Source organism: Aquila chrysaetos (genome assembly GCF_900496995.4).
Source record: "Aquila chrysaetos chrysaetos chromosome W unlocalized genomic scaffold, bAquChr1.4 W_unloc_2, whole genome shotgun sequence".
NCBI lineage: Eukaryota > Metazoa > Chordata > Aves > Accipitriformes > Accipitridae > Aquila > Aquila chrysaetos.
Window position 1 is genome coordinate 3,012,994 of NW_024470322.1, and position 27,367 is coordinate 3,040,360.

General features: G+C 40.0%; 1 protein-coding gene across 4 annotated transcripts in view; it reads right to left on the reverse strand.

Moving 5' to 3' along the window:
* The window catches only part of LOC121232945 (tyrosine-protein kinase Fer-like), a 216,201-nt gene that overhangs the window by 77,312 nt on the left and 111,522 nt on the right, over positions 1 to 27,367 (reverse strand). For 3 of the 4 annotated variants that reach the window (XM_041121461.1, XM_041121462.1, XM_041121463.1), the window contains 3 exons: positions 23,655 to 23,711; positions 20,090 to 20,205; positions 17,581 to 17,675 (listed from right to left, as the gene is read on the reverse strand). In XM_041121461.1, coding sequence (XP_040977395.1) covers positions 17,581 to 17,675; positions 20,090 to 20,205; positions 23,655 to 23,711 — 268 coding nt within the window. The remainder of the gene's footprint in view (positions 1 to 17,580; positions 17,676 to 20,089; positions 20,206 to 23,654; positions 23,712 to 27,367) is intronic. The other variant, XR_005931770.1, reaches the window with a different exon arrangement.

Below are 27,367 nucleotides of genomic sequence, written 5' to 3' on the forward strand. Positions count from 1 at the left end.
ATCGACTGTGGATGAAATGGCTCACCAACTCTGTCAATACGAAGAAAATCTCTCTTCCTTCCTAGAAGCCTGCATTTCGGCTGTGGAGAAGCTGTCCCAGGATTTCCAACAATTCAAAGAGGATATGTCCTACTCCCCACCTGTAAGGACCAATGTCTCAGCTATTAGGAGTGAGTGTTCCTCTGCCCGACACAGACAATATAGAAGGTAGATACCACAAGGAGCCCTGTGGTTTTACCTATGTGATCACGGAGAGGACATGAGGAAATGGGATGGAAAACCTACCTCGGTCCTAAATGCACGGGTACGTGAGCTGCGAGGAAAAACCACCACAAAAGGGGATTCTACCAGGAAAAATGCCGCTCCAGTTTCCAAACAGAGTAGAAGGGCTGATCTTATTTCTGATCCTCTTGAAGGGACTTCTGAGCCAATTTTACGAGAAGTGAATACCGGATACTCTGGCCAGAATTAGAGGGGCCCTGCCTCCAGCCAGGTGGAGGAGAGGGACAACCGGGTCTATTGGACAGTGTGGATGCGATGGCCTGGCATGTTAGACCCACAGGAGTATAAGGCTCTAGTAGACACTGGCGCACAGTATACTCTAATGCCATCAAGTTATAAAGGGGCAGAACCCATCTGTATTTCTGGTGTGACAGGGGGATCCCAAGAGTTAACTGTATTGGAAGCTGAAGTAAGCCTAACTGGGAATGAGTGGCAGAAATACCCCATTGTGACTGGCCCAGAGGCTCCGTGCATCCTGGGCATAGACTACCTCACAAGAGGGTATTATTTCAAGCACCCGAAGGGGTATCGGTGGGCTTTTGGTATAGCTGCCTTGGAGACGGAGGGCACTGAACAGCTCTCTACCCTGCCTGGTCTCTCTCAAGACCCTTCGGTTGTGGGGTTGCTGAGGGTTGAAGAACAACAAGTGCCAATTGCTACCACAACGGTGCACCGGTGGCAATATCGCACCAACCGAGACTCCCGATTCCCATCCACAACTTGATTCATCAGCTGGAGAGCCAAAGAGTGATCAGCAAAACTCGCTCACCCTTTAATAGTCCCATATGGCCAGTGCGAAAGTCTCATGGGGAGTGGAGACTAACAGTTGACTATCGTGGCCTGAATGAAGTTACACCACCACTGAGTGCTGCCCTGTCAGATATGCTAGAACTTCAGTACAAACTAGAGTCAAAGGAGGCCAAGTGGTATGCCACAATTGACATTGCTAATGCGTTTTTCTCAATCCCTTTGGCAGCGGAGTGCAGGCCACAGTTTGCTTTCACTTGGAGGGTTGTCCAGTACAGCTGGAACTGACTGCCCCAGGGGTGGAAACACAGCCCCACCATTTGCCATGGACTGATCCAGGCTGCACTGGAAAAAGGTGAAGCTCCAGAACACCTGCAATACATCGATGACATCATTGTATGGGGCAACACGGCAGAAGAAGTCTTTGAGAAAGGGAAGAAAATAATTCAAATCCTTCTGAAAGCTGGCTTTGCCATAAAAGAAAGTAAGGTCAAGGGACCTGCACAGGAGATCCAGTTTTTAGGAATAAAATGGCAAGATGGGCGTCGTCAGATCCCCATGGATGTGATCAACAAAATAGCAGCTATGTCTGCACCGACTAATAAAAAGGAAACACAGGCCTTCTTAGGTGTTGTGGGTTTTTGGAGACTGCATATTCCAAATTACAGTCTGATTGTAAGCCCTCTCTATCAAGTGACCCGGAAGGAGAATGATTTTAAATGGGGCCCTGAACAACAACAAGCCTTTGAACAAATTAAATGGGAGATTGTTCATGCAGTAGCCCTTGGGCCAGTCCAGGCAGGACAAGATGTTAAAAAAGTGCTCTATACTGCAGCCGGGGAGAATGCCCCTACCTGGAATCTCTGGCAGAAAGCATCAGGGGAGACTCAAGGTCGACCCCTGGGGTTTTGGAGTCGGGGATACAGAGGATCGGAGGCCTGCTATACTCCAACTGAAAAAGAGATATTGGCAGCATATGAAGGAGTTTGAGCTGCCTCAGAAGTGGTTGGTACTGAAACACAGCTCCTCTTAGCACCCCTACTGCCAGTGCTGGGCTGGATGTTCAAAGGGAGGGTCTCCTCTACACATCATGCAACTGATGCCACATGGAGTAAGTGGATTGCACTAACCACACAACAGGCTCGCATAGGAAACCCCAGTCGCCCAGGAATTTTGGAAGTGATCACAGACTGGCCAGAAGGCAAAGATTTTGGAATGTCGCCAGAGGAGGAGGTGATGCATGCCGAAGAGGCCCCACTGTATAATAAACTGCCAGAAAAAGAGAGGCAATATGCCCTGTTCACTGATGGGTCCTGTCGCATTGTGGGAAAGCATCGGAGGTGGAAGGCTGCTGTATGGAGTCCTATACGACAAGTTGCAGAAACTGCTGAAGGAGAAGGTGAATCGAGTCAGTTTGCAGAGGTGAAAGCCATCCAGCTAGCGTTAGACATTGCTGAAAGAGAGAAGTGGCCAGTGCTGTATCTCTATACTGACTCATGGATGGTGGCAAATGCCCTGTGGGGGTGGTTACAGCAATGGAAGCAGAGCAACTGGCAGCGCAGAGGTAAACCCATTTGGGCTGCCGCACTGTGGCAAGATATTGCATCCCGGCTAGACAATCTTGTTGCAAACGTACGTCACGTAGATGCTCACGTACCCAAGAGTCGGGCCACTGAAGAACATCAAAATAACCAGCAGGTGGATCAGGCTGCCAAGATTGAAGTGTCTCAGGTGGACCTGGACTGGCAACATAAGGGTGAATTATTTATGGCTCAGTGGGCCCATGACACCTCAGGTCATCAGGGAAGAGATGCAACATATAGATGGGCTCGTGACCAAGGGGTGGACTTGACCATGGACACTATTGCACAGGTTATCCATGAATGTGAAACGTGGTACAATTAAGTGAGCCAAGGGGTTAAAGCCCCTGTGGTATGCAGGGCGATGGCTACAATCTAAATATGGGGAGGGCTGGCAGATTGACTATATCACACTCCCACAAACCCACCAAGGCAAGCGCCATGTGCTTACAATGGTGGAAACAACCACCAGGTGGCTGGAAACATATCCTGTGCCCCATGCCACTGCCCGGAACACTATCCTGGACCTTGGAAAGCAGGTCTTGTGGCGACATGGCACCCCAGAAAGAATTGAGTCAGACAACGGGACTCATTTCCGAAATAACCTCATAAACACCTGGGCCAAAGAGCATGGCATTGAGTGGGTATATCACATCCCCTATCATGCACCAGCCTCTGGGAAAATTGAGCGATACAATGGAATGTTAAAGACTACACTGAGAGCAATGGGGGGTGGAACCTTCAAACACTGGGATACACATTTCGCAAAAGCCACCTGGTTAGTCAACACCAGAGGATCTGCCAATCGGGGTGGCCCTCCCCAGTCAGAACTTTTAAGTACTGTAGAAGGGGATAAAGTCCCTGTAGTGCACACAAAAAATATGTTAGGGAAGACAGTCTGGGTTACTCCTGCCTCAGGCAAAGGTAAACGCGTTCGTGGGATTGCTTTTGCTCAGGGACCTGGATGCACTTGGTGGGTGATGTGAAAAGATGGGGAAGTTCGATGTGTGCCTCAAGGGGATTTGATTTTAGGTGAGAATAGTCAATGAATTAACCTGTATGATATTAGTTGCTACATAACCCTGCTACTGTATGTTATCATTACTATAATTGTTATAGGCTATATCCATAGTACTACAGTAAGAATCACTTAGACCAAGCAAGAATGAACTGTGATAAAACTGAGCGAAGCGCAGTAGTGATGGAACCAGAACTGACTCCAGCATGCAACAATCCAACGGTGCACACCATCCTCCTGCTGCGTCAAATGTCAACTGCTCATCATACTGCACTGAAGCCCATCCTGCTCTGCCAACTGAGAGGACTTTGCACCATCCCTCCTGCCCAGAAAGACTGGTATGACAGATGGAGCCCAGAGTTGAGAACTAAATGAACTCAACGAACATTTTATGAACGTGACCCATAAACTACAGGAATGATATCTCTGTGTGTATACATATATTCATATATATATATATATATATATCGTTGTTCATATTTCTCAAAGGGATGGAAAAGGTGATGATGATTGACCGGGATATAACTGAAGGTATGGGAACTGAGCATGACGTCAATGGTATAGAATCAGGGGTGGATACTGTCCTGGTTTCAGCTGGGATAGAGTTAACTGTCTTCCTAGTAGCTGGTATAGTGCTATGTTTTGAGTTCAGTATGAGAAGAATGTTGATAACACTGATGTTTTCAGTTGCTGCTAGTAGTGTTTAGACTAATGTCAAGGATTTTTCAGCTTCTGATGCCCAGCCAACAAGAAAGCTGGAGGGGCACAAGAATTTGGGAGAGGACACAGCCAGGACAGCTGACCCAAACTGGCCAACGGGGTATTCCATACCATGTGACATCACATCTAGTATATGTACTGGGGGTAGGGGGACCGCCGCTTGGGGACTAACTGGTCATCAGTCGTCAGGTGGTGAGCAATTGCATTGTGCATCAGTTGTATATTCCAATTCTTTTATTATTACTATTGTCATTTTATTAGTGTTATCATTATCATTATTAGTTTCTTCTTTTCTGTTCTATTAAACTGTTCTTATCTCAACCCAGAAGTTTTACTTTTTTTCCTGATTCTCTCCCCCATCCCACTGGGTGGGGGGGAAGTGAGTGAGAGGCTGCGTGGTGCTTAGTTGCTGGCTGGGGTTAAACCATGACATACATCTATATGAATGTGAAATTCTTCCAGTGTTGACAAATTATGGTATTGCTTGTATGAGAACAGTAAATCAAGGCAGCTTACAAAAAAACCCTGTAAGGTCATCCTAAAAAAACAGCTAGCTAGTGTTCAATATTGAAAATCACATCACATAAGTGCATTAATCATATGCTGGAGGATGCCTCAGTTTTTGTCCCATGAGACAGGGACACCTCAGGGCCCTGTCAGAACGAGGCTCCAGGCCATCAGAGCAACAACTGCCTTGCAAGGACTTTTAATTGAAAAATTGTATACAATCTTATAAATTCCTTTCTAATATGCTTAACCAAGTAATAAAGATCCTAATTTTCATCAGCTCATTTTTGAACAGGATGGAAAGGTTCTAATTTTCTTATATTACAGGGTCAAATTGGCAGAGTATGAGCCTGTAAGTTCCCAATACAAACATAGCATCAGAAGGTGATTTAGAGTTGCTAATTTATCTTCGGTGCTTGACATGCACTGCATGAATTTCTAGACTTTTGAGCAAAAATAGCACAGTATACCTCAGTTGTATACAGTGTATTTTATGTTTATCATCAAAACATAGTTTAGTATTTCTAATGTCTCAAAATCACAATAAGGAAAAAAGTCACCAAGGACATGTTTTTGTTAGTAGTTCTGTTTACTGGTATTTGTTACTGAATAAAGGTCAAGAAAATGTCTTTTAGCTACTCTGTTCAACCTTGATTTGAAAGCACTGTTAGTTACAGATGAAAAAAAAAGTTATTTCCATCGCTTACTGTACAAAATATATTATTTCATTTCAGGTTAAATCTGATTATCCTCATCACTGTAACACAAATACAAGCTTAACTGTCCTTTAACAAAATTACTCTTACAAGGAAATTCTGACTTTTACAGTCTATTGTAGCCAATGTTTCATCTATTCATCTTCACAAGAAACCATCCACAGGAACATCTTTGTCGTGGTTTAACCCCAGCCAGCAACTAAGCACCACGCAGCCGCTCACTCACTTCCCCCCCACCCAGTGGGATGGGGGAGACAGTCGGAAGGAAAAAGGTAAAACTTGTGGGTTGAGATAAGAAGAGTTTAATATAACAGAAAGAAACTAATAATGATAATAATAACAACAATAAAATGACAATAATAATAATAAAAGGATTGGAATATACAAGTGATGCTCAATGCAATTGCTCACCACCTGACGACTGATGACCAGTTAGTCCCCAAGCGGCGGTCCCCCTACCCCCAGTACATATACTAGATGTGATGTCACATGGTATGGAATACCCCGTTGGCCAGTTTGGGTCAGCTGTCCTGGCTGTGTCCTCTCCCAACTTCTTGTGCCCCTCCAGCTTTCTTGTTGGCTGGGCATCAGAAGCTGAAAAATCCTTGACTTTAGACTAAACATTACTTAGCAACAACTGAAAACATCAGTGTTATCAACATTCTTCTCATACCTAACTCAAAACATAGCACTACACCAGCTACTAGGAAGACAGTTAACTCTATCCCAGATGAAACCAGGACAATCTTCAAAACTAAGTTAAGAGGATTTCACTATAAGCCCTTCAGTAATAGAACTCTAGCTACATGATATCTTTATATGCTTCTGTTTTGGGTTTGTGTGGCAGGGTTTTGGTAGTGGGGGAGAGGGCTACAGGGGTGGCTCCTGTGAGAAGCTGCTAGAAGCTTCCCCAGCTCCAAGTTGGACCCACCTCTGACCAAGGCCCACCCAATCAGTGACGGTGGTAGCGCTTCTGCGATAACATATTTAAGAAGGGAAACCTGCAGCCGGCGTGGAGATTGGAATGTGAGAGAAACACCTGTGCAGATACCAAAGTCAGTGAAGAAGGAGGGGGAGGAGGGCCGCCTGAGGAGATGATGCCCCTGCAGCCTGTGGTGAGACGGCAGGCTGTCCCCCTGCAGCCCATGGAGGTGAGTGGTGGAGCAGATGCCCACCTGCAGCCTGTGGAGGACCCCACGCTGGAGCAGTTGGATGCCCCCGAAGACCGCCATGACTCCATGGGAAAGCCTGCGCTGGAGCAGCCTGTGCCTGAATGTCTGCGGCCCGCGGAAAGGACCCATGCTGGACAAGTTTGTGAAGGACTGTCTCCTGTGGGAGGGACCCCATGCTGGAGCAGGGGAAGAGTGAGGAGTCCTCCCTCTGAGGAGGAAGGAGTGCAGAGACAATGTGTGACAAACTGACCCCAACCCCCATTCCCAGTCCCCCTGCGCCACTGTGGGGAGGAGGTAGAGAAAACCAGGCGTGGAGCTGAGCTGGGAAGGAAGGAGGGGTGGGGGGAAGGTGTTTTAAGATTTGGTTTTACTTCTCGTTATTCTTGTTTTGATTTGGTAGTAAATGAAATTGATTTTTTCTTCCCCAAGTTGAGTCTGTCTTTTGCCCGTGACCATAAGTGATGAGTGATCCTTCCCTGTCCTTGTCTCAATCCACGAGCGTTTCTTTATATTTTCTCCTCCTCATCCCACTGGGCCTGGTGGGCAAGGAGTGAGCAAGCAGCTTCGTGGTGCTTTGTTGCCAGCTGGGCTTAAACCACGACAGCTTCTTAAAACAAGTTTTACTATAAAAGCAGTAGTTCACTTTTTGCAGCATATAGTGTCAAAACATAATCTCAGATTTCATAGCTGTTAATAAAAATGAAATAAACAGACTAATTAGACTATGAACCAACTGAAACAAAACTAGATGATTTCATAATAGAAAGTAGTGCTTTCTCTTACATGTGGAATTTCCCTTGTATTATGAAATGCTACCCGTTAGTTAATGGCACACAACACTACTAGAAAATGAAAACTGCTCCAACAGCTATAACTGCTACAGAAATAATTAGACCATTATAGCGTCACTACAAGCAAAAATCAACTAGCAGTTTGGGGTTTATGAAAGGATAAATAACAGGACTGGATTGTCTGCCTAATACAAGAGGATTATTTTATTAAGTAGATAAAGTGTAGCACAGAAGCAGGAAGCTCCATGAGAGCAGTCTGCTGTAACTGGATTCATCCAAAAAACAGCCTTTCATGTATTTCACTGTGAATGTGAAATATTTCTCTTTATATACAGAAATTTTGAGAGCAAAAATACCATGTCAGCGTCTCCTCATCATGCCCATACTTTATAGCATAAAGTTTATGCTATACTTGATGTAATATTTTTTGGCAATATAACAGTACACTTAACGTGGAAAGCAAAAGAATCTACTGTTTTCCAAGACAGAAAACCTTTCTATGATGAATGAGAACACAACAAAAAACAGGAAACAGCAATGAAATATGCTAAATCAGTTTACAAAATATTTAATTATGGTAATCTCTAACTTAAGGCATCTATGCTCAACTGTAAATATGTACTTCAGTGTTCTCTTGAGCTGGTGCCTAAAATGGTACCTATCCACTTGTTCTAGACAGTCTTGGCATTATTCTAATACCAGTATTTATACTGAACATAATTAAAATATAGTTATGAAATTATGATGGAAAATAGATTTATATATTCAAACATATATATAAATTAAAAAATGGGAGAATTTCCTTTTTTAAATAACAACCATATTAAGCAGAAATTTAAAGTGTCCACTTCATTCCTCTTACAGATGGTAATCACTTGGACTCAGCATGCTTCTGGCAGTACCACTGAATGGTCACCTAACACAGACAAGCTCCGTGATTCAATATTCATACCTGTTTTATAAGCTTTAATAATAATATTAAAATGATTTTTATATGCATTTCTAAGTATTTATAAATTTGAGGATTCATACAGACTGAAGTCAAGAAATTCACATTTTCTTTATTGCCTTGTACATTAAAACATTATGTATTATCAACAGAATACACCCAAACACAGCTACTTAAAACTATGAATTGTAAATATTAAAAATGCATCTGTAGCAATTCTAGAAAATACTTTTTTTAAAAAGTAAGCATCTATTTGGCAAACTAAAAATTTAAGGCTTTAGAAAGGCTGAAGCTGTCACTTTCCTCAACGTAGTTCATTTTCACTTTTCAAGTAATGGATCATTTGTGTGTAATGCAGTACTATCACCAATTTTTTTTTATTGTAAGTAAGTAGTAACAGAAACTGTAAATAAACCCATTTTTTTCAGCTACCTACAAAGAGAAATAATTGTATTGCTATTGCAAAACCCAGTTAAAACTTAACTTCTCCTGCTATGCAAACCAAATAAAAGTTGCTATAATCACGTAGAGTTTTGCAATAGCAATATTAACATTGGTATTAATGAAGTATGAATAGAAATGCATGCTTGTAAAAGGAAAAGATGGAAGAAGAGATCAAGAGCTTAAAGAATGGCATGCACTGAGAGCCATGGACATGATTAGTAGCAATAAAACAGGTAAACACTGAGAAGATATTGCTTGCACCAGGACCACAGTGCAGATGACTTGTTAGCAGAAAACTTGTGATGAGACCACAACACAGATGACGACTCAGCACAAGATCTGCAGGCCAATAAAATTGGATGACAACAAGGTTAAAATGCATTGTATGTGCTGTTGCTCTTCCTGTTAACAGGAAGATGCACTATGGACATAATATATTAAAAATGAGGAAAATATTGACAATGGTCAGCAACCTTGCCTAAGATATTTAAGGTGGGTTAGATAAGCTAGAGTCTGAAGCCAATGATCCCACCACAGCAACTACTGACTCCCAAAGGGCATAAAGGCCTGTCCAAAAACCAGACTGTCATCACTAGTTAAGAGGAACCCAGAAATCATAGCAAGAACTCAACAGCCAGCATCTTTTGTCCTCTGTGAATGAGTGTGTAGATACAACTTATTTAAGAAATTAATTAAAATGAAAATCACCTTCCCCTTTCATGAAGTCTTCCACTGAGTTTTGTTACATTAATTCCTACAATTTGACTATATTATTAAAAACATTAATAAAATCATTATCCTTGAAAGAGACTTTTGATAAGAAAGTAACAATGATCCATGTGAAACAGCACATACATGTAGAACAATTTTTTTTTAGTCTAAAGAAAAGCAATGAACATTTCTCTCTAAATGAAGACACATTAATTTTTTTATTTAAAAGTTGTTTTTAGGCAAAGCAAAAAGTAATAATATGAAGGATTACCAATAAATAAAACTAAGGAAACAACACTGCATACAAAACTTCTTGCAGCTATCAAAATGTTTTGGCTAAATTTTTATGTTTGGTTGGTTTCATTCAGATTTCCAAAAGACTGTCTGCTTGCTGATGGATGAAATATACATTTATTTTTGTACAGTCTTGATACAAAATATAGTTTTGTTAAAGCCTAAAATATTTGAAAAGATAAAAATCAAATTCTATTCTCAAATATTACAATAAAAAAAGACTGTATAACAGGACTTCGGTTTTGTTCCATCACAAAGAGAAGCTCTGAGCTGAAAGGAATTTTTAATCATCATCATCTGTTCCCCAACAGAGGAATCTGACTGTTCTCCCTGTTCTCTTAATATCCTCACAGATGGAAATCATGCAGCAAATAGGAGGAAGGCAGAGCCACACATGAATGTATAAGAGTAAAGAAAGGGGAGGGGAGGAAGAAGAAATGGGGTCTGTTTGCTTGTGGGAGGGTTACAAGAGGGTTTGGGAAGGAGAGGGTGAAGTGGGACATATATGCAGAGAAGAAAGACATGGGGGGTCTGACTCATAGGGTGATATGTGCAACAGGAGAGAAAGTGGCAGGGGCAGAAGCATTAAAGGTTGCAGAGGAGTAGAGAGAGAAAGAAAAATGGAAGCTGGAAGCTTAGCTGAATGCAGGAGGGAAGGATGAAGTAACAGAGATGAAAACTAGAGAAAGAGACAGGGGTCATATTTGTGTGAAGAGAAACTGTAGGGGTAGACAGAAGATGGTTTCAGCAACAGGTTGGGTATTGAGCCAAATAGCTTATTTGATTAAAGCATATCTTACAGAGGAAAAAACAAGACTTGAATTAAAAACAGTCACTATCATTGTTAAAAATCTGCACCTTATTTCTAATTTGAATTTGTCTAGAATTTGACTATTTGTTTCTGTTGCACTGATTTTTGACAGTGTGAAGTAAAGATTCAGGATGTTACTGAAAGACAGTATAAAGATCTCAAATTTGCTGGCAAAACTCAGCTACTGATGATGCACAACACAACCAATGAGGCATATCATGCACTACTATATTAAAGATTTAAGGGGTCTCAAAACAGCAGTGATTGGAAAAAAACCTGAATGATCTTTTATAAAGATCTCACTGTCTCCATAAGCAATAGAAAATTGAAAAAAAAACCCAAAACATACAAAGCAAAGAACACAGGAGCTGAATCCATAACACAAAGTAAAAAGGTAAGGTTTTTGAACATCAGTCAGCATTCCAGGCCTATGAATGGAATCAGCTGTATCCCAGAGATAGCAGGGCTAAACTTCAGGCTCAGGTAAGACAGTGTACGCATATTTGAGTGAGCCTTAGACTACAGTGAGATCTCATTTACTCAAGATAATAGTTCATTTAGACACTCCAACTAGCAGAAAAGCTCAGATAATCTGGATATTATACATGATATCAACAAATAAAATATACCTACCTCAGTCCTTGGTTCCAAATGGGCTTGTTAGCTTCAGTGCAGCTAACAGCAGAAATATATGGAGTCGGCTGTGATTTGGTGCTATACCCAAATATATCACTACAGAGCATAATACAGAAAATATGAGTAATTCCACAAAACTCAGCTTAGATTTAATAGGATGTATTAGCTGCATCTCAGCACCAGCTATACTGAATCTGTAGGCATTTCTCCACTTGATACCTTGTAGCCCTCCCTTCCAAGAAGGCCAAGAAAAGGGCTTGCTAGGTCAGGCAGAATACTGGGCTTTATTTGCAAATGCCTCTGACCTAATAAGCCCACTGGAGCTAAAAAGTGCTGTAATGTACAGAAAGCAGCAATGGAGTCATCTTAATTTCAGAAGAGCTGGAGTGAATAAGCCAAGCTGAACCAAAGCCAACTGCAGATATGATGGCATGAACAGGATGCAGAGGTAGCCCAAGAGCCTGAGTTAGGAATGGCTTCTCAGATCCTGTTACAGGCATTATAGAAATAGCCATGCTGTTTCTGAACGTGCCAGCATAGCTGCAATCATGCAGTGCTGCACCCGAGCTAATAAAACCTGTCACCTCTGACTTGTTTCTTCATCAGTGACATAGAGAATTTGCATCCCAAATATTCCATCCAAATCCAAACAGCTGCAAAGATGGATGTGATGACCTTGCTGAATTCCACCTTAAAAACTAGTTACATATGTCTAGGTATAAGCTGAACATACATAGCTGAAACCTGAATCCAATGATAAATTCAGACAACTTTCTTTTGCCCTTTATATGTACAAGCATAGCTCTACCTGTTTGCCATCACAGGAAGACAGTCTGGGTTACTCCTCCCTCAGGCAAAGGTAAACCCATTCATGGGATTGCTTTTGCTCAAGGACCTGGGTGCACTTGGTGGGTGATGCGGAAGGATGGGGAAGTCCAATATGTTGTGGCGGGTTGACCCTGGCTGGACGCCAGGTGCCCATCAAAGCCGTTCTATCACTCCCCCCTCCTCAGCTGGACAGGGGAGAGAAAATATAACAAAGGGCTTGTGGGTCGAGATAAGGACAGGAGAGATCACTCACCAATTACCATCACGGGCAAAACAGACTCAGCTTGGGGAAAATTAACTCAATTTATTACCAGTCAACCAGAGTAGGGTAATGAGAAATAAAACCAAATCTCAAAAAACCTTCCCTCCACCCCTCCCTTCTTCCTGGGCACAACTTCACTCCCGAATTCTCTACCTACACCCCCCCCAGCGGCGCAGGGGGCCGGGGAATGGGGTTTACGGTCAGTTCATCACACGTTATCTCTGTCGCTTCATCCTCTTCAGGGGCAGGACTCATCACACTCTTCCCCTGCTCCAGCGTGGGGTCCCTCCCACGGGAGACAGTCCTCCACGAACTTCTCCAACGTGGGTCCTTCCCATGGGCTGCAGTTCTTCACGAACTGCTCTAGCATGGGTCCCTTCCACGGTGTGCAGTCCTTCAGGAGCACACTGCTCCAGCGTGGGTCCCCCACGGGGTCACAAGTCCTGCCAGAAAACCTGCTCCATGGGTTCCTCTCTCCACAGATCCGCAGGTCCTGCCAGGAACCTGCTCCAGCATGGGCTTCCCATGGGGTCACAGCCTCCTTCGGGCATCCACCTGCTCCGGCGTGGGGTCCTCCACGGGCTGCAGGTGGATATCTGCTCCCCCGTGGACCTCCATGGGCTGCAGGGGGACAACCTGCCTCACCATGGTCTTTACCACAGGCTGCAGGGGAATCTCTGCTCTGGCGCCTGGAGCATCTCCTCCCCCTTCTTCTTCACTGACCTTGGTGTCTGCAGGGTTGTTTCTCTTACATGTTCTCACTCCTCTCTCCGGCTGCCGTTTCTGTCTATCCCACAACTTTTTTCCCTTCTTAAATATGTTATCACAGAGGCGCTACCACTGTTGCTGATTGGCTCGGCCTTGGCCAGCGGCAGGTTCATCTTAGAGCCGGCTGGTATTGGCTCTGTTGGACATAGGGGAAGCTTCCAGCAGCTTCTCACAGAAGCCACCCCTGTAACTCCCCCCCGCTACCAAAACCTTGTCACACTAAACCAATACATATGTGCCTCAAGGGGATTTGATTTTAGGTGAGAATAGCCAATGAATTAAACTGTATGATGTTAATTGCTATATAACCCTGCCACTGTATGTCATCAATTACTATAATTGTTGTATGCTATATCAATGTTATTACAGTAAGAATCACTTAGATCAAGCAAGAATGAACTGTGATAAAACTGAGTGAAGTGCAGTAGTGATGGAACCAGAACTGCCTTCAGCATGCAACAATCCAGCACTACACACCATCCTCCTGGTGTGCTCAATGTCACCCGCCCGCTGCGCTGCACTGAAGCCTGATCCTGCTCTGCCGACTGAGCAGACTTTGCATCATCCCTCCTTCCCAGAAAGACTGGTATGACAGATGGAGCCCAAAGTAGTGGACTAAATGAACTCAACAGACATTTTATAGGGATGGCCCATAGACTAAGGGAATGATATCTCTGTGTGTGTATATGTATCTCAAAGGACAGGAAAGGTGATGGTGATTAATTGAGATGTATTGGAAAGTGTGGGACCTGGGCATCACATAAATGACATAGAAAAAGGGGTGGATACTGTCCTGGTTTCGGCTGGGATAGAGTTAATTTTCTTCCTAGTAGCTGGTATAGTGTTATGTTTTGGATTTAGTATGACAATACTGTTGATAACACACTGATGTTTTCAGTTGTTGCTAAGTAGTGTTTAGTCTAAAGTCAAGGATTTTTCAGCTTCTCATGCCCAGCCAGCAAGAAGGCTGGAGGGGCACAAGAAGTTGGGAGGGGATGCAGCCAGGACAGCTGATCCAAACTAGCCAAAGGAATATTCCATACCATATGATGTCATGCCCAGTATAAACTTGGGGGGAGTTGGCCAGGAGGGGCGGATCACTGCTCGGGAACTAACTGGGCACTGGTCGGCATGTGGTAAGCAATTGCATTGAGCATCACTTGTTTTGTATATTCCAATTCTTTTATTATTATTGTAATATTATTATTAGTAGTAGTATTAGTATTTTCTTCCTTTTCTGTCCTATTAAACAATCTTTATCTCAACCCACAAGTTTTACTTTTTTTCCAATTCTCTCCCCCATCCCACTGGGTGGGGGGAGTAAGTGAGCAGCTGCGTGGTACTTAATTGCCATCTGGGGTTAAACCACAAGATGTCTGTATTCTGAAGCAACTGCTACATGTAATGAGGCTCTGCTTCCCAGGAAGTGGCTGGACATAGCCTGCTGATGGAAAAATAGAGAATAAATCTCCTTTGTTTTTGCTTTTCTTCCCCCCCCCCCCCCCCACCCACCTTCATCCCAGGCTCAGCGTCACTCCTGAATCTTCTACCTCCTCCCCCACTGAGTGACTGAGGAGGGGTAGGGAATGGGGGTTGTGGTCAGTTCATAACAGTTTGTCTCTGATGCTCCTTCCACCTCACAGTTTTCCCCTGCTCCAGTGTGGGGTCCCTCCCATGGGCTACAGTCCTTCACGAACTGCTCCAGCATGGGTCCTTTCCATGGGGTACAGTCCTTCAGGAACAGACTGCTCCAGTGTGGGTCCCCCACAGGCTGCAGCTTCTTTCAGGGCATAATCACCTGGTCCGGCATGGGGTTCCCCATGGGCTGCAAGTTGGATATCTGCACTGATGTACTCTATGGGCTGCAGGGCAACAACCTGCTTCATCATGGTTTTCTCCACGGGCTGCAGGGGAAATCTCAGCTCCAGCACCTGGAACACCTCCTCCCCCTCCTCCTTCACTGACCTTGGTGTCTGCAGGATTGTTTCTTTCACAGTTTTCCTCACTCCTCTCTCTCACTGCTGCTGCACAGCATTTCTACCCTTTCTGAAATATGTTATCACAGAAGCGCCACCAGCATTGCTGATTGGCTCAGCTTTGGGCAGTGGCAATTCCATTTTGGAGCCAGTTGAAACTGGCTCTGTCCATCATGGGGGCAGCTCCTGATGGGAAGCCACCCCTGCATCCTCCCACTACCAAAACTCTGCCACATAAACCCAATACATTTTTGTATATAACAATGGATGCACAGATGCTTAAGTATGCATTTGCCACTGTCTCTATTGTTTTCACTGATGACTTTATCCAGATGCATATTCTTTAATTCCATTTACACTTGGAACGATGGAAAAAAACAAAAAAGATTTCCTCTGCAGAGAGTTAATGACAGAATCACTAATAGAGTAGCACTTCTCTACATGAAGTACTAAGTTTCCAGAAAATTTTTTAACACCTGAACACAGAATCTGAATTGAAATCTGAATCTGAAATGAAAAGCAGAATAAGCCACTACTGAAACACTGAAACCCACATCAAAGCAGTCTCTAAAAGACACAGTAAGCATGCAGTATACATGTATTTGGTAAATAAGAATTGTAGAAAAAGTGCAATTAAACAGACCATTAAAAAACCTAACACATGAATTCCACACTTTATGGAGCCGTTTCTAATGTTTTCTCAGAGAAGAAACTGTAATTATTAATCACAAACTTTCACTGCTGTACACTTGCAAAATACAATTCTAACTTAAACCATGCCGGTTTTTGTCATTAAAAAGAATTTCAGAGTTAATCTGCTTAAACACCTTCAACTGTAAAGACATATAAGACAAAGCACAGATAAAGAAGATACTGAGAAAGCTGAGTGGTGAGTGAAAGTCAGAAAGGCCACCAACATTTTGTTCTTCAAAGGGCAGCATTAAATATCAAGTCAAAGCACTAATAATAATAATAATTTTAGATTATCTCATCCAAACTTGTCATTAGAGAACAGAAAACTAGTAATATCAGAGTCACTGCTTTTCTGAACTGTTTTGTCTTTCCTCTGCTAACTTCTTCAGAGTTAGCATCCTTATCTTTTCTAGCTGATTTGGCCAGTCTCACGGTGTGCTAGCCAAGTTTTAACTGTCCAAAGAACATAGAAAAGTGTGATGGTTCGAGCACAGTGTAACATTACAGAGGGCAGGCAAGCATGGAAGTTATCCAGAGGACTTACAGCCCAGAAAAACATGATAGAATTAAGAAGTTTCTTGCAAATCCAAAGTCAGGAGACAGAAATTTTTTTTGATGGATTTGGACTGCAAACTGGGCATGAGAATCAGTGAAAGACTTCCACTAATTCCTTCTCTAATTGTATTAGTATGTTTCAAGTTGCCCTAGACTCTGAAAACCCTGAAGGATAAAGTTGTTAAAAGATGAGGTTTTATATTTATTAGCAGAGATGTCTAGAGAAGCTGATTACCAGTGTATGTCTTAAAAAATGTCTCAGGACAATGCTGTTAGTTTCCATTTTAATAAAGTCAATCACATGTACTAATATAATAATCTAATATAATCTAATGGAATAACAGCAGAAAATTCCAATAAGTCAAAGATTTCATCAGTGCACTTTTACTAAAGCTAGTTAGTACTCAGGAATTATAAAGTCTAAATATTTAATAAGTCTTCATTAATTAAATGGTTCTTAAACACCTTGCAGTATAATTTTGAAGACAAATCTAGCAATATATAAAACAAAGTGTTGCATATTAACCAATACCAGAGGGTACTAAACCCACACATTTTCCAGCTTCTGAGAGAATCATATCGATACAGTTGCCTGAATCTGGTATCATCCCATCAATTTGAAACTCTCTCCAATCGTTGATGAATAATATGAACTGAAGATTAAAAAATAAATCAAGAGCATCTGAAAAACTGAATAATTCTGCTGAACAATGTATTTTCATAAAGAGAAAACCCATATGAATGATAATCCAAATTTGAGTTACTAAAATTGAAACACTACCCAGTCATTAAGTTTCTTTAAATACAAGTATAGCATTAACAATATAACCCTATTGTTAAAGGAAGTATTATTTAATATCTTTTCAGGAGAAAAATGAAGATATGGCAGAGATACATTGTAGCAAATTCTGTTCTTGAATGGTTACAGAAAAACTCACAACAGATTTGAATAGCTCACTCCTATCCTGGTAGAAGCTAAGATCTCCAAAGATTTGCAACATGGGTGACTTTTGAGATCAGTCATAAGAATGCAAATAAAGGCAAATAGAAAAAAAAAATATTTTACACTATGGAAACAGTACATATGAACATATGCTGTGAGAAAAGAAAAAAAAAATACCTGAAACAAGTTCCATAACAATATAAATAGGTTGTCGTTGTGTGCAAACTCCTATGAGTTTTACAATATTAGGATGATCATACTGTTTGAGTATTCTGCAAAACATACAGTAAATTTATTATATTAATAAACTTTATTGTATAAACTGATTAAGTATCATAGGAAAATATCTTAAACCCTTAATATTATTTTAATGGAACATGTCATTAGTGTTATCATGAAAAAAAATCAATATAACAAATCAATCATCATAGTGTTTGAATGAGGGCACATCAACTCACTTATAAATCAAGACTGAATGCTATATTATTTTTATTATTATTCTACTATTTGTCTACATAACAAAAGAACTGAAAAATGGCCTGATAGATCTGTAGTTCCGCAAGAACCCCTGTAATTAAATAACATTTCAGTGATGGACCAATAGCAGTTAGGTTAAAAAAGCCTGCACAGCACTCCCCTATATTTTCCTTCTGCACTGTTCAAATGCACACTCAATCCAATTTTACTTTAAGAGATTAATTTATTTGTACAGTAAGTTTTAAAAGAATATAAAGACAGCAATTTCAACTTTGGGAATTAAACAAAAACATTTACGTCTTCTTACACAATGCTTTAATAAGAACATTTGCAATCTAAAACAGCATGCTATAATTTACAATTATAATGAAGAGCTAGGAAGAATTCTGGAGAGATATTACAACTTTTAAATGTTTCTTCTACTATTTGCTAACTTAAACCATGCCTTCTTTTTTTCATAAGAGTACAATATTAACCTACTTGGTACATACATACTCAGACACAGCATATTTATTTTTCTTTCATTATAAGACTGTTCTACCAGTGGCAGGCTGCTTAGCAAATGAAGCATCTCTGCAGCAACTGAGTTATGAGCCATTTAAAGATGTTCAATAGCTGTAATGGCTGATATTAGTGATTTATATAATGTCTTATAGTTTTCCTTATTGATCATACTAGTTTTTGAGTAAAAATGAAAATATATCAAGTTCCCTAGCAAGAAGAGAAAAAGATAATTTAAACAGTTTCAAAATTATCTCGATATACCTCTCTACCCTGATGAAATTTATATACCCTGAAGATATTTATATACCCATATAATCAGCCTATATTCAGAATAATTAGCATATTGTGGTATGAGTGTAATCGGAAAAATAGGTATGCAATCACATGCTGCCTGACACAGCACAGAATCTCTCTTCTGAAGTGAATTCTTCTTCCCAAGAAAAAATTAGTAAATGGGGGTCCATACTATAACCTGTTCAAATTTGATCAGCTCTGTTAATCAAGCAGGTGAGAAGGCAGGATTTATGACTGGTATAATTCAACAGTTACAGTGCAACAGTGTAGTGCAACAAAGAGAAGTGCAAAGTCCTGCACCTGGGGAGGAACAACTCCATGCACCGATATATGCTGGGGGTCACCCAGCTGGAAAGCAGCTCTGCAGAAAAGGAGGTGCCAGTTGGTGGACAACAAGTTCAATATGAGCCAGCAATGTGCCCTTGCAGCAATGAAGGCTAATGGTATCCTGGGCTGAATTAGGCAAAGTACTGCCAGCAGGTCAAGGGAGGTGATCCTACCCCTCTACTCAGCACTGATGAGGCCACACCTGGAGTCCTGTGTCCAGTTCTGGGCTCCCAAGTACAAGAGAGACATGGACATACTGGAGAGACTCCAATGAAGGGCCACAAAGATGATTAAGGGACTGGTGCATCTCTCCTATGAGAAGAGGCTGAGAGAGCTGGGATTGTTTATCCTGGAGAAGAGAAGGGTCAGGGGATGTCATCGTTGCATATAAATACATGAAGGGAGGATGCAAAGAGGATGGAACCAGGCTCTTTTCAGTGATGTCCAGTGACAGGACAAAGAGGCACTGGGCACAAACTGAAACACAGGAGGTTCATCTGAACATCAGGAAACACTTTTTCACTGTGAGGGTGACTGAGCACTGGAAAGGGTTGTCCAGGGATGTTGTGGAGTCTCCCTCCTTGGAGATATTCAAAATCCATCTGGACACGGTCCTGGGCAACCAGCTCTAGGTGGCCCTGCTTGAGCAGGGGGCTTGGACAAGATGAACCCCAGACAACCCTTCCAACTGCAACCATTCTGTTATTCTGTGATATAATCACATTTAAAGTAACACTGTCTTTCAGTCTTTTTGTCTGAATCCGTATGGCAAAACACAGAAGAAGTTTTAAATTGAGGTACTTAAAATAAGAAAAATGTGTTTTATAGGCACAGCTTGCTTTGCTGAAGAGGTGGTTTTGCCAACTGCAGATGCTGCTGCATTCACATATTAAAAAATTGCCTATTTTTAGTTACTGGGACAACAGTTGTGGAACATATTGAGGGAGAGAAAAAAAGGAAAAAATTTTTAGAATGGCTTCTTAAAATTTTTGTGAAGGTCAGATTTTATAAATTCATGTAGCAATAAAACTTGAAAAAACACCACAGTGTAAATATATGTTTTAATTAAATTTAGAAAACCTACCTGGCTTCTGACAGAAATTTTATTTTCAGTTCCTGAGGAAGATCCTCTTTACAAGTTTTTACAGCAACAGGAGTCTTATCCTTTAATGTTCCTTTATATACCTCACCAAAATTACCCTGAAATCAGGAAAAAAAAAATCATTCTAAGTAAACAAAGTCTTTGCCTTTTAATAAAAAAAAAACCTAAAGTAAGGAGCATAGAATAATTTCCATCACATGTATTTCTTAAATAAAAACAAAATGAAAATTATTTAGGACAGAAATTGAAGGAAGAAGGTGTCAGCCAAACCCTCCCCCCCCAGAAAACAAAAACAAAAACTGAAGATCTCATTCTTTTAGATAAGCTTTGTATTTCCCAAAGAACAAATCAACTCCATTTTAAAATTGTCAGGTAAATTTTCAGATGAATCCCTCTCCTGTTTGCTAGTATCTAGAGATGCACATGAGTTTAATAAACAGCAAAAATCTGCTGGAAATGTTTTCCTTTCTTTCCTCATTTGAATATTTGTCCTTGTTTTGGCTAGGATAGAGTTAATTTTCTTCCTAGTAGCTGGTACAGTGTGTTTTGGATTTAGTGTGAGAATAATATTGATAACACACTGTTGTTTTAGTTGTTGCTAAGTAGTGCTTATCCTAAGTTAAGGATTTTTCAGTTTCCCGTTCTCTGCCAGCAAGCAGGTGTACAAGAAGCTGGGAGGGAGCATAGCCAGGACAGCTGACCTGAACTAGCCAAAGGGATATTCCATACCATAGAACATCATGCTCAGTATATAAACTAGGGTGGGGAGTTGGCTGGGAGGGGCGGATTGCTGCTCGGGCATCGGGCATCAGGTGGTGAGCAATTGCATTGTGCATCACTTGGTTTTTTTCTTGGGTTTTATTTATTTTTTATTTTATTATATTCCTTTTCATCACAATGATTTTTATTATTATATTTTTAATTATTATTATTAGTATTACATTTGATTTTAATTTAGTTATTAAATCATTCTTATCTCAACCCACGAGTTTTACTTTTTCTCCGATTCTCCTCCCCATCCCACTGGGAGCAGCGAAGAGTGAGTGAGCAGCTGCGTGGTGCCTAATTGCTGGTTGGGCTTAAACCACACCAATACTATAGTGCCAAAGGAAGAAGATAGAGAAAAGGAGAAAAAAAAAAATCATAGATGGAAAATAGTAATGCTATTTAGTTACAAGTAAAGACATTCAGGTGCCTAAACACAAGCCTCTAGTAGTATCTGAGAAACCAACATAGCTGGCAAGCATGGCAGAGGATCTTTAACAGCCATCTATCATTCTAGAATAGCACTTCTAGAGGCCAGGACACTACCTTTGATATCTAAATGGCACTAGATGCCCAAAGGTAAGTATCTGAATCACTCCCAACATGCTTTTCCTCTAGCTTTCTAAGTACTTGATAATGAAAACTGAAACTACCTTAAAGACTATTTAAGTATTAAAAATTGGTTTTTCCCCTTATTTTAAAATATTTAATTATCATTTTATATCTGTTCCTTTTATATAACTTTCATTTTGCAGGGTATTATAGAATTAATACAGAGTAAATAAATGGAACTTTCACACCTGAGGTGAAGCAAAATATTCCTCTTCACTAAAGTTTGCATCATCTTCTACATCAAACTTCCATGATTTTTCTATTAATCTTTTCCAGGCCACTCAAGATTTTATAATCCTTCAGATTTCTCATTTCCAAGGTAAATTATGACAGTTTATTTAACATTTTCTCATATAGAAACTGATCATCCTGTCATCCTTTGGTTTGACTATTTTGTTTTTGAGATGGATGCATAACAAGTTGTCCTGGTTTCAGCTGGGATAGAGTTGTCTTCCTAGTAGCTGGTGTAGGGCTATATTTTTGAGTTCAGTATGAGAAGAATGTTGATAACACTGATGTTTTCAGTTGTTGCTAAGTAGTGTTTAGTCTAAAGTCAAGGATTTTTCAGCTTCTGATGCCCAGCCAGCAAGAAGACTGGAGGGGCACAAGAAGTTGGGAGAGGACACAGCCAGGGCAGCTGACCCAAACTGGCCAACGGGGTATTCCATACCATGTGACGTCACATCTAGTATATAAACTGAGGGGAGTGGGGGGGGGGGGATCGCCACTCGGGGACTAGCTGGGTGTCAGTGAGTGGGTGGTTAGCAATTGCATTGTGCATCACTTGTATATTCCAATCCTTTTATTATTACTATTGTCATTTTATTAATGTTACCATTATCATTATTAGTTTCTTCTTTTCTGTTCTATTAAACTGTTCTTATCTCAACCCATGAGTTTTACTTTTTTTCCTGATTCTCTCCCCCATCCCACTGGGTCGGGTGGGGGGAAGTGAGTGAGCGGCTGCGTGGTTCTTAGTTGTTGGCTGGGGTTAAACCACGACACAAGTTTATATAGTGGCCCAACAAAGCTTTTTATTCTGTTTATTATTTTTTAAATACTTCTTAACCAGATTTGCTGTTATAATCACTTGTAAGCACTAAGTTGTCTTTATTGTTAAAAATGCTTTTTGCCAAAAACATGCAATACATACATAATTTCATTTTACTAAAGTAATCGATTTTCAGATAGATTAACTGTCTTTACTAATCAAGACATTCATAGTTGTTTTTAGGAAGACAAACTTTTTTATGCCTGAAACATCTTTATTTTTGACACTTTTTTTGATACTTTTCTATTTAAGAATGCGAAACTGGCATAGTACCTGTATAGCATTTTATGTGGATATAGCTCTGTCTAAAGCTAACTAATTCTTTTTGTCATCTTAAGCTGTTAAAGAGATTTTATCCTGGGAAACAGAATTTTCTGACAGTATTTAATTCCCCATTTCTTGAACAGTTTATCGATTCTTATAGTGCGTCTCTTAATACTAAGGCAACTGTTGCTTTCATTTTACTTCTCATTTAAGCCTCTTTTTCAGGTTTTGGGAAATCTTTTGGAACATTGTGTCCAAAGTGGCACTTGCACTAAATTTGTTCGTAGTTGCAAAGCTGCTGAAAATATAAGTGAGGTACACAGCATTACCTGAATAGGGGTGTTTTAAAAACTTACAGCTATTAAGCACAATTTGTGATAGAAACTATAAGAATTAAATTAATATATATACCATTGTGAGGTTACCTAATTCATTGTCATACAAAATCAATGAGCATTTGTTTTAACAAGTGTTGATTAAATCATCTTATTATATCAGATTTTTTATTTACATATAACTTATATATTTTGCAATATTATTCTTTTGTAAGATTGCACAAATTAAAACAGCCACATAATGCTTTATAGAAATCCACTTATCTTAAAAGCCTTCCAAATAAGAAAAATATGCATGCTAGAGTTAAACATTTTCAGCACTCAGACGCATTACGTTGTTTCCCAGTAAATGTGATTTACATTTATTTAAAGCACAATGTTGTGTTTCGTATTATAGTAAAAGAATTGGTATAAAATCGCATACCACAGTAATTTAAAAGATAAGGCAAATAGGAAACGTACAGACTTCATGATTGATATATACCTATTTAAATGTTATTTAGCTCACTTGATAACTTACTTTGCCCAGTAATTCTCCCAGTGTGACATCTTCATGACTGAGAGCCCATTTCTTGTCCTATGGAAAGGAAAGAAGAATTTTCAGTCTGTGTATTTTCTACAAAATAAATTTCCGCCATTAGAAAAGTACCTAAAGAAGGATTTTATTTGGACCACTCAATCAATAGCATGCTAGGAAGTTATAAATTCAAGAGTTTGCAAAACATGTTTTAGAAATCTTGCTATGCAATAAGATATTGAAATATACTATACAGCAAATTTCTATTAGAAGATTATGCCTACAACAGTATACACTTTTTACACACAAGCTCTGGAAAGGGTATTTAGCACTCTGTTTAAAAAAAAAGACTTAAGTAAAAATCTGCAAGGACATCTTCATTTTAGTATACAAAATAACATATTGCTAGATAAAAAAAAATTTGTCCTCAGTATACTGAAAAAAAGAACCAATTTTCCTGTTATGAATGACACATATTTGCATCTCTTAAACCTTCTGTGGTAGTTTGATATATGTCCTGGTTTCAGCTGGGATAGAGTTACCACGACAATATATTACAGGAAACTACTTGAAAAAGATAACATAACAAGCACTGATTACAGTATCTTTTCAGTGCTGATGACCAATACCACAAATATTCTGCAACAACCCACAGACACATTGAAAACAATCATAAGCTTCTTGTTACACAGACCTCTAATAAATATTTAATGAAAAAGTTAGAGTAGGATATTTTAAGTCTAACCCATATAATGAAACAACTGTTTAATATTGTTCATTTTTAATAGTCTGTTAGCACCTCATCCACTAACCACCTTGCAAGCACAATTGCCACCTGTCATGTTATTGGTAAGGTCCTAATTATATTTCAAGCAATCTCTGTTACTAATTGTGGTGCTATTAAACAGTCTTGTACTAGCATGAATGAAAAGTATGAGAGACTTTTAGCAAATGGCAAGAGGAGATGGAAACATTTTAATTCAAGGAATAACCATTTCCCAAAGTGTTCATAGTTTTTTGGACTTTATTTTCCCATTTGCTTTCAGGGTGAAAAACAATAGTGAGCGAATTATTGCCACCATTTTACTTACCAGATACAAAGATATAAATATATTAAAACAAATTTTGCAACTGAAAGACTGGAATAGGAGAATCTGTGTTAAGGCATTATATTCGTAAAAGTTTTTAGCATAAGATACAATATTTTTCAAATGCTTTTTTTTGCCTTACAATATTAAATACATTTACGTTTATCCTGAACAAAGTCTGTTTCGTTTTGATTTAGATATTTTAATTTCTACTAATATATTTACCAAACTTTTCCACTTAGATATTAAAGCTAACAGCTATTTGTTGTATTGCTAAGGTCACTGCCTTTGGAATCCTGTAATTGGTGCTTGCTTTCCAAGTGCACCACAGTATGTGATAATCATTACATTAGCCAACAACACATATATGGTTTTTGTCATAGGTCAAAATTTCACTCACTATTGTTAATAAATAACTTTACAGTGTGAAATGATCTCAAAAACAAAACAAAAAGCATGTGCTGCCCCATTACACTCTCCCTCAAGCATAATTTACCAGGTTGAATGAAACTGAAAAAATCTTTGTGGATGAATACAAATACCTGTAGCACATACAGCATGCAAATATATTTTCAGATACAGCATGTAGGAAATATTCTACTCTATATACTTACAATATTTCCATGTAAGTGTAATGTATGAATTCTTTTGTTGAAATAAGAGACTCAGTAGAGATTACACTAGAAGAAGAATGCAGACAGAATATCTATCATCTTAAAAACTGCTAGAGAAAAAACACATTTAAAGTAACTTACTGTGGGTTACTAGAACATTTAAACTGTATTTGTGGGGAAAAACTAGACCTCAGTGATTTTTCCACATTGTTATTGTAAGGAGCGTGTCCTGACTTGAATCTGGCTGACCTGCAATCCTTCTCCCTGACAACTAAAACACATAAAGACTGAATTGCTTCAGCAGTCTTAGGAGCCAGTTTTAGTAGGCTGTCCCATTTACATTGCATATAAAGCCTACCAGCTGTGCATTGTTGTCCACTGGACCTGTTGGGTGCAAGTGCGCTTCAGACTCTTGATTTCTGGTTCTGGTCCCTCGTCTCCTATTCTGCTCTGGTTTCCCTGCCTGACACCCTGATGTGAGCAGCCATAAAGATGGCCTGGTTAGAAGGGGAAAATTACTAAGCAGAAGAAAATGTCTGCTGAAAAATACTGACGGAGAAAATGCCTGCCAGCCTGGGAACTGCTAGCCTGGGAACTAGGCCTGTGAACCAGAAGCATCCTTGAAAAGTGCAGCTGGCATCTTTGAAGTATGGCTGGGTACCTAGAAACTGGAGACATCCTGAGATACCATTGATAAGTACAAAAACAAGGAACTGTAACAGCAACTTATCATCTGAAAAGGTGAAAAATAGTCTGGGAAAAGGGGAAAACATCCTGAGAAAGTAAGAATCAGTAACTGCCATAGGCTGTTCTAACTGCAAGAACAGGAAATGAGTCTGGAAAAATAAAGTGGTCTGAAAGAGCAGAAAACATCATCATCTATTTGCTGTTCCAGGTGAAAAACAGAAATTAACAGCATCTATTGGCTGCTCAAAGTGGTGGTGTCCTAAGCCCTCTTATGTCTCTATGTTATAAAAAGGACTTAATTTTTATGCAAAATGGAGCCTCTCTCTGAGAACTTCCCATGCTGCACATACTTTTCCTTTTCCTAAACAGGTTGAATTTTGCAAAAAACTTTCTATGAGATCTTGGATCTTTGCCAAGGATTCCTGGCTGATACCAAACTCTGTGACGCAGATCATCTTTGAAGTGAGACTCTGTCTTTTATCTTACTGGTCCCCCTCTGGGCCCACTTTTGGGGTCAGTTCTGTTTGTCCTCTGGGATGGTTGGGTCCCCCTCTGGGATCAGTTTGTCCTCCCCTCTGGAATGGTTTGGTCCCTTCTGAAATGTGTTTAATTCTCTTGATACTGGTATTATATATCCATATATGTAATCTATCATAAGTATATCTGCTGTTATATTGTTGATAAGTTTGCTTCACTAATGATAAGTTTGTAGTAACCTGTAATAGTATATACCTACTTGGTTGTTGCTGTTATTGGTTGTTGCTATAATGGTGATTGCTGCTATACTATCAATTGTTTCTATTATTGATTGCTGCCATACTATTGATTGATACTATATTATTGATTGCTGATAGTAATGTGTAATAGCTTGATATATATATTAGCTTTATTAATCATAGGTATACTCGTAGTGGTGATTTTTGTGGTAGTATACTTGCTAGTGGTGATTTGTATGGTATTTGTGGTAATCTGTAATAAATTAGAGAAATTTAGAGGATAAAAGCCTCTGTGTCCTTGTATGGAATCCCACAAACCCATAGTCATGATCTCTACACATGCGCAGGCCTGGTAACCCTTTAGGTAGTGACACACCCTAGGTTTGATCCGTACCAATACAATCTATCTTGTGATAGTCTCCTCTGTTTCCTCATCTCAGACTTGCTACTGATAACCACCACCTCTCACCCCATGGATGGAGCTTTTCCTGAACAACTAATTTTTTTCCTTGAATGCCAAAGAGGGGGGAGCAGTTTTAGAAGGAGAAACCTAGTTGCAATCCCTATAAGAAAATATGATACATTTCATTATTAGTGATACTGCAGCCATT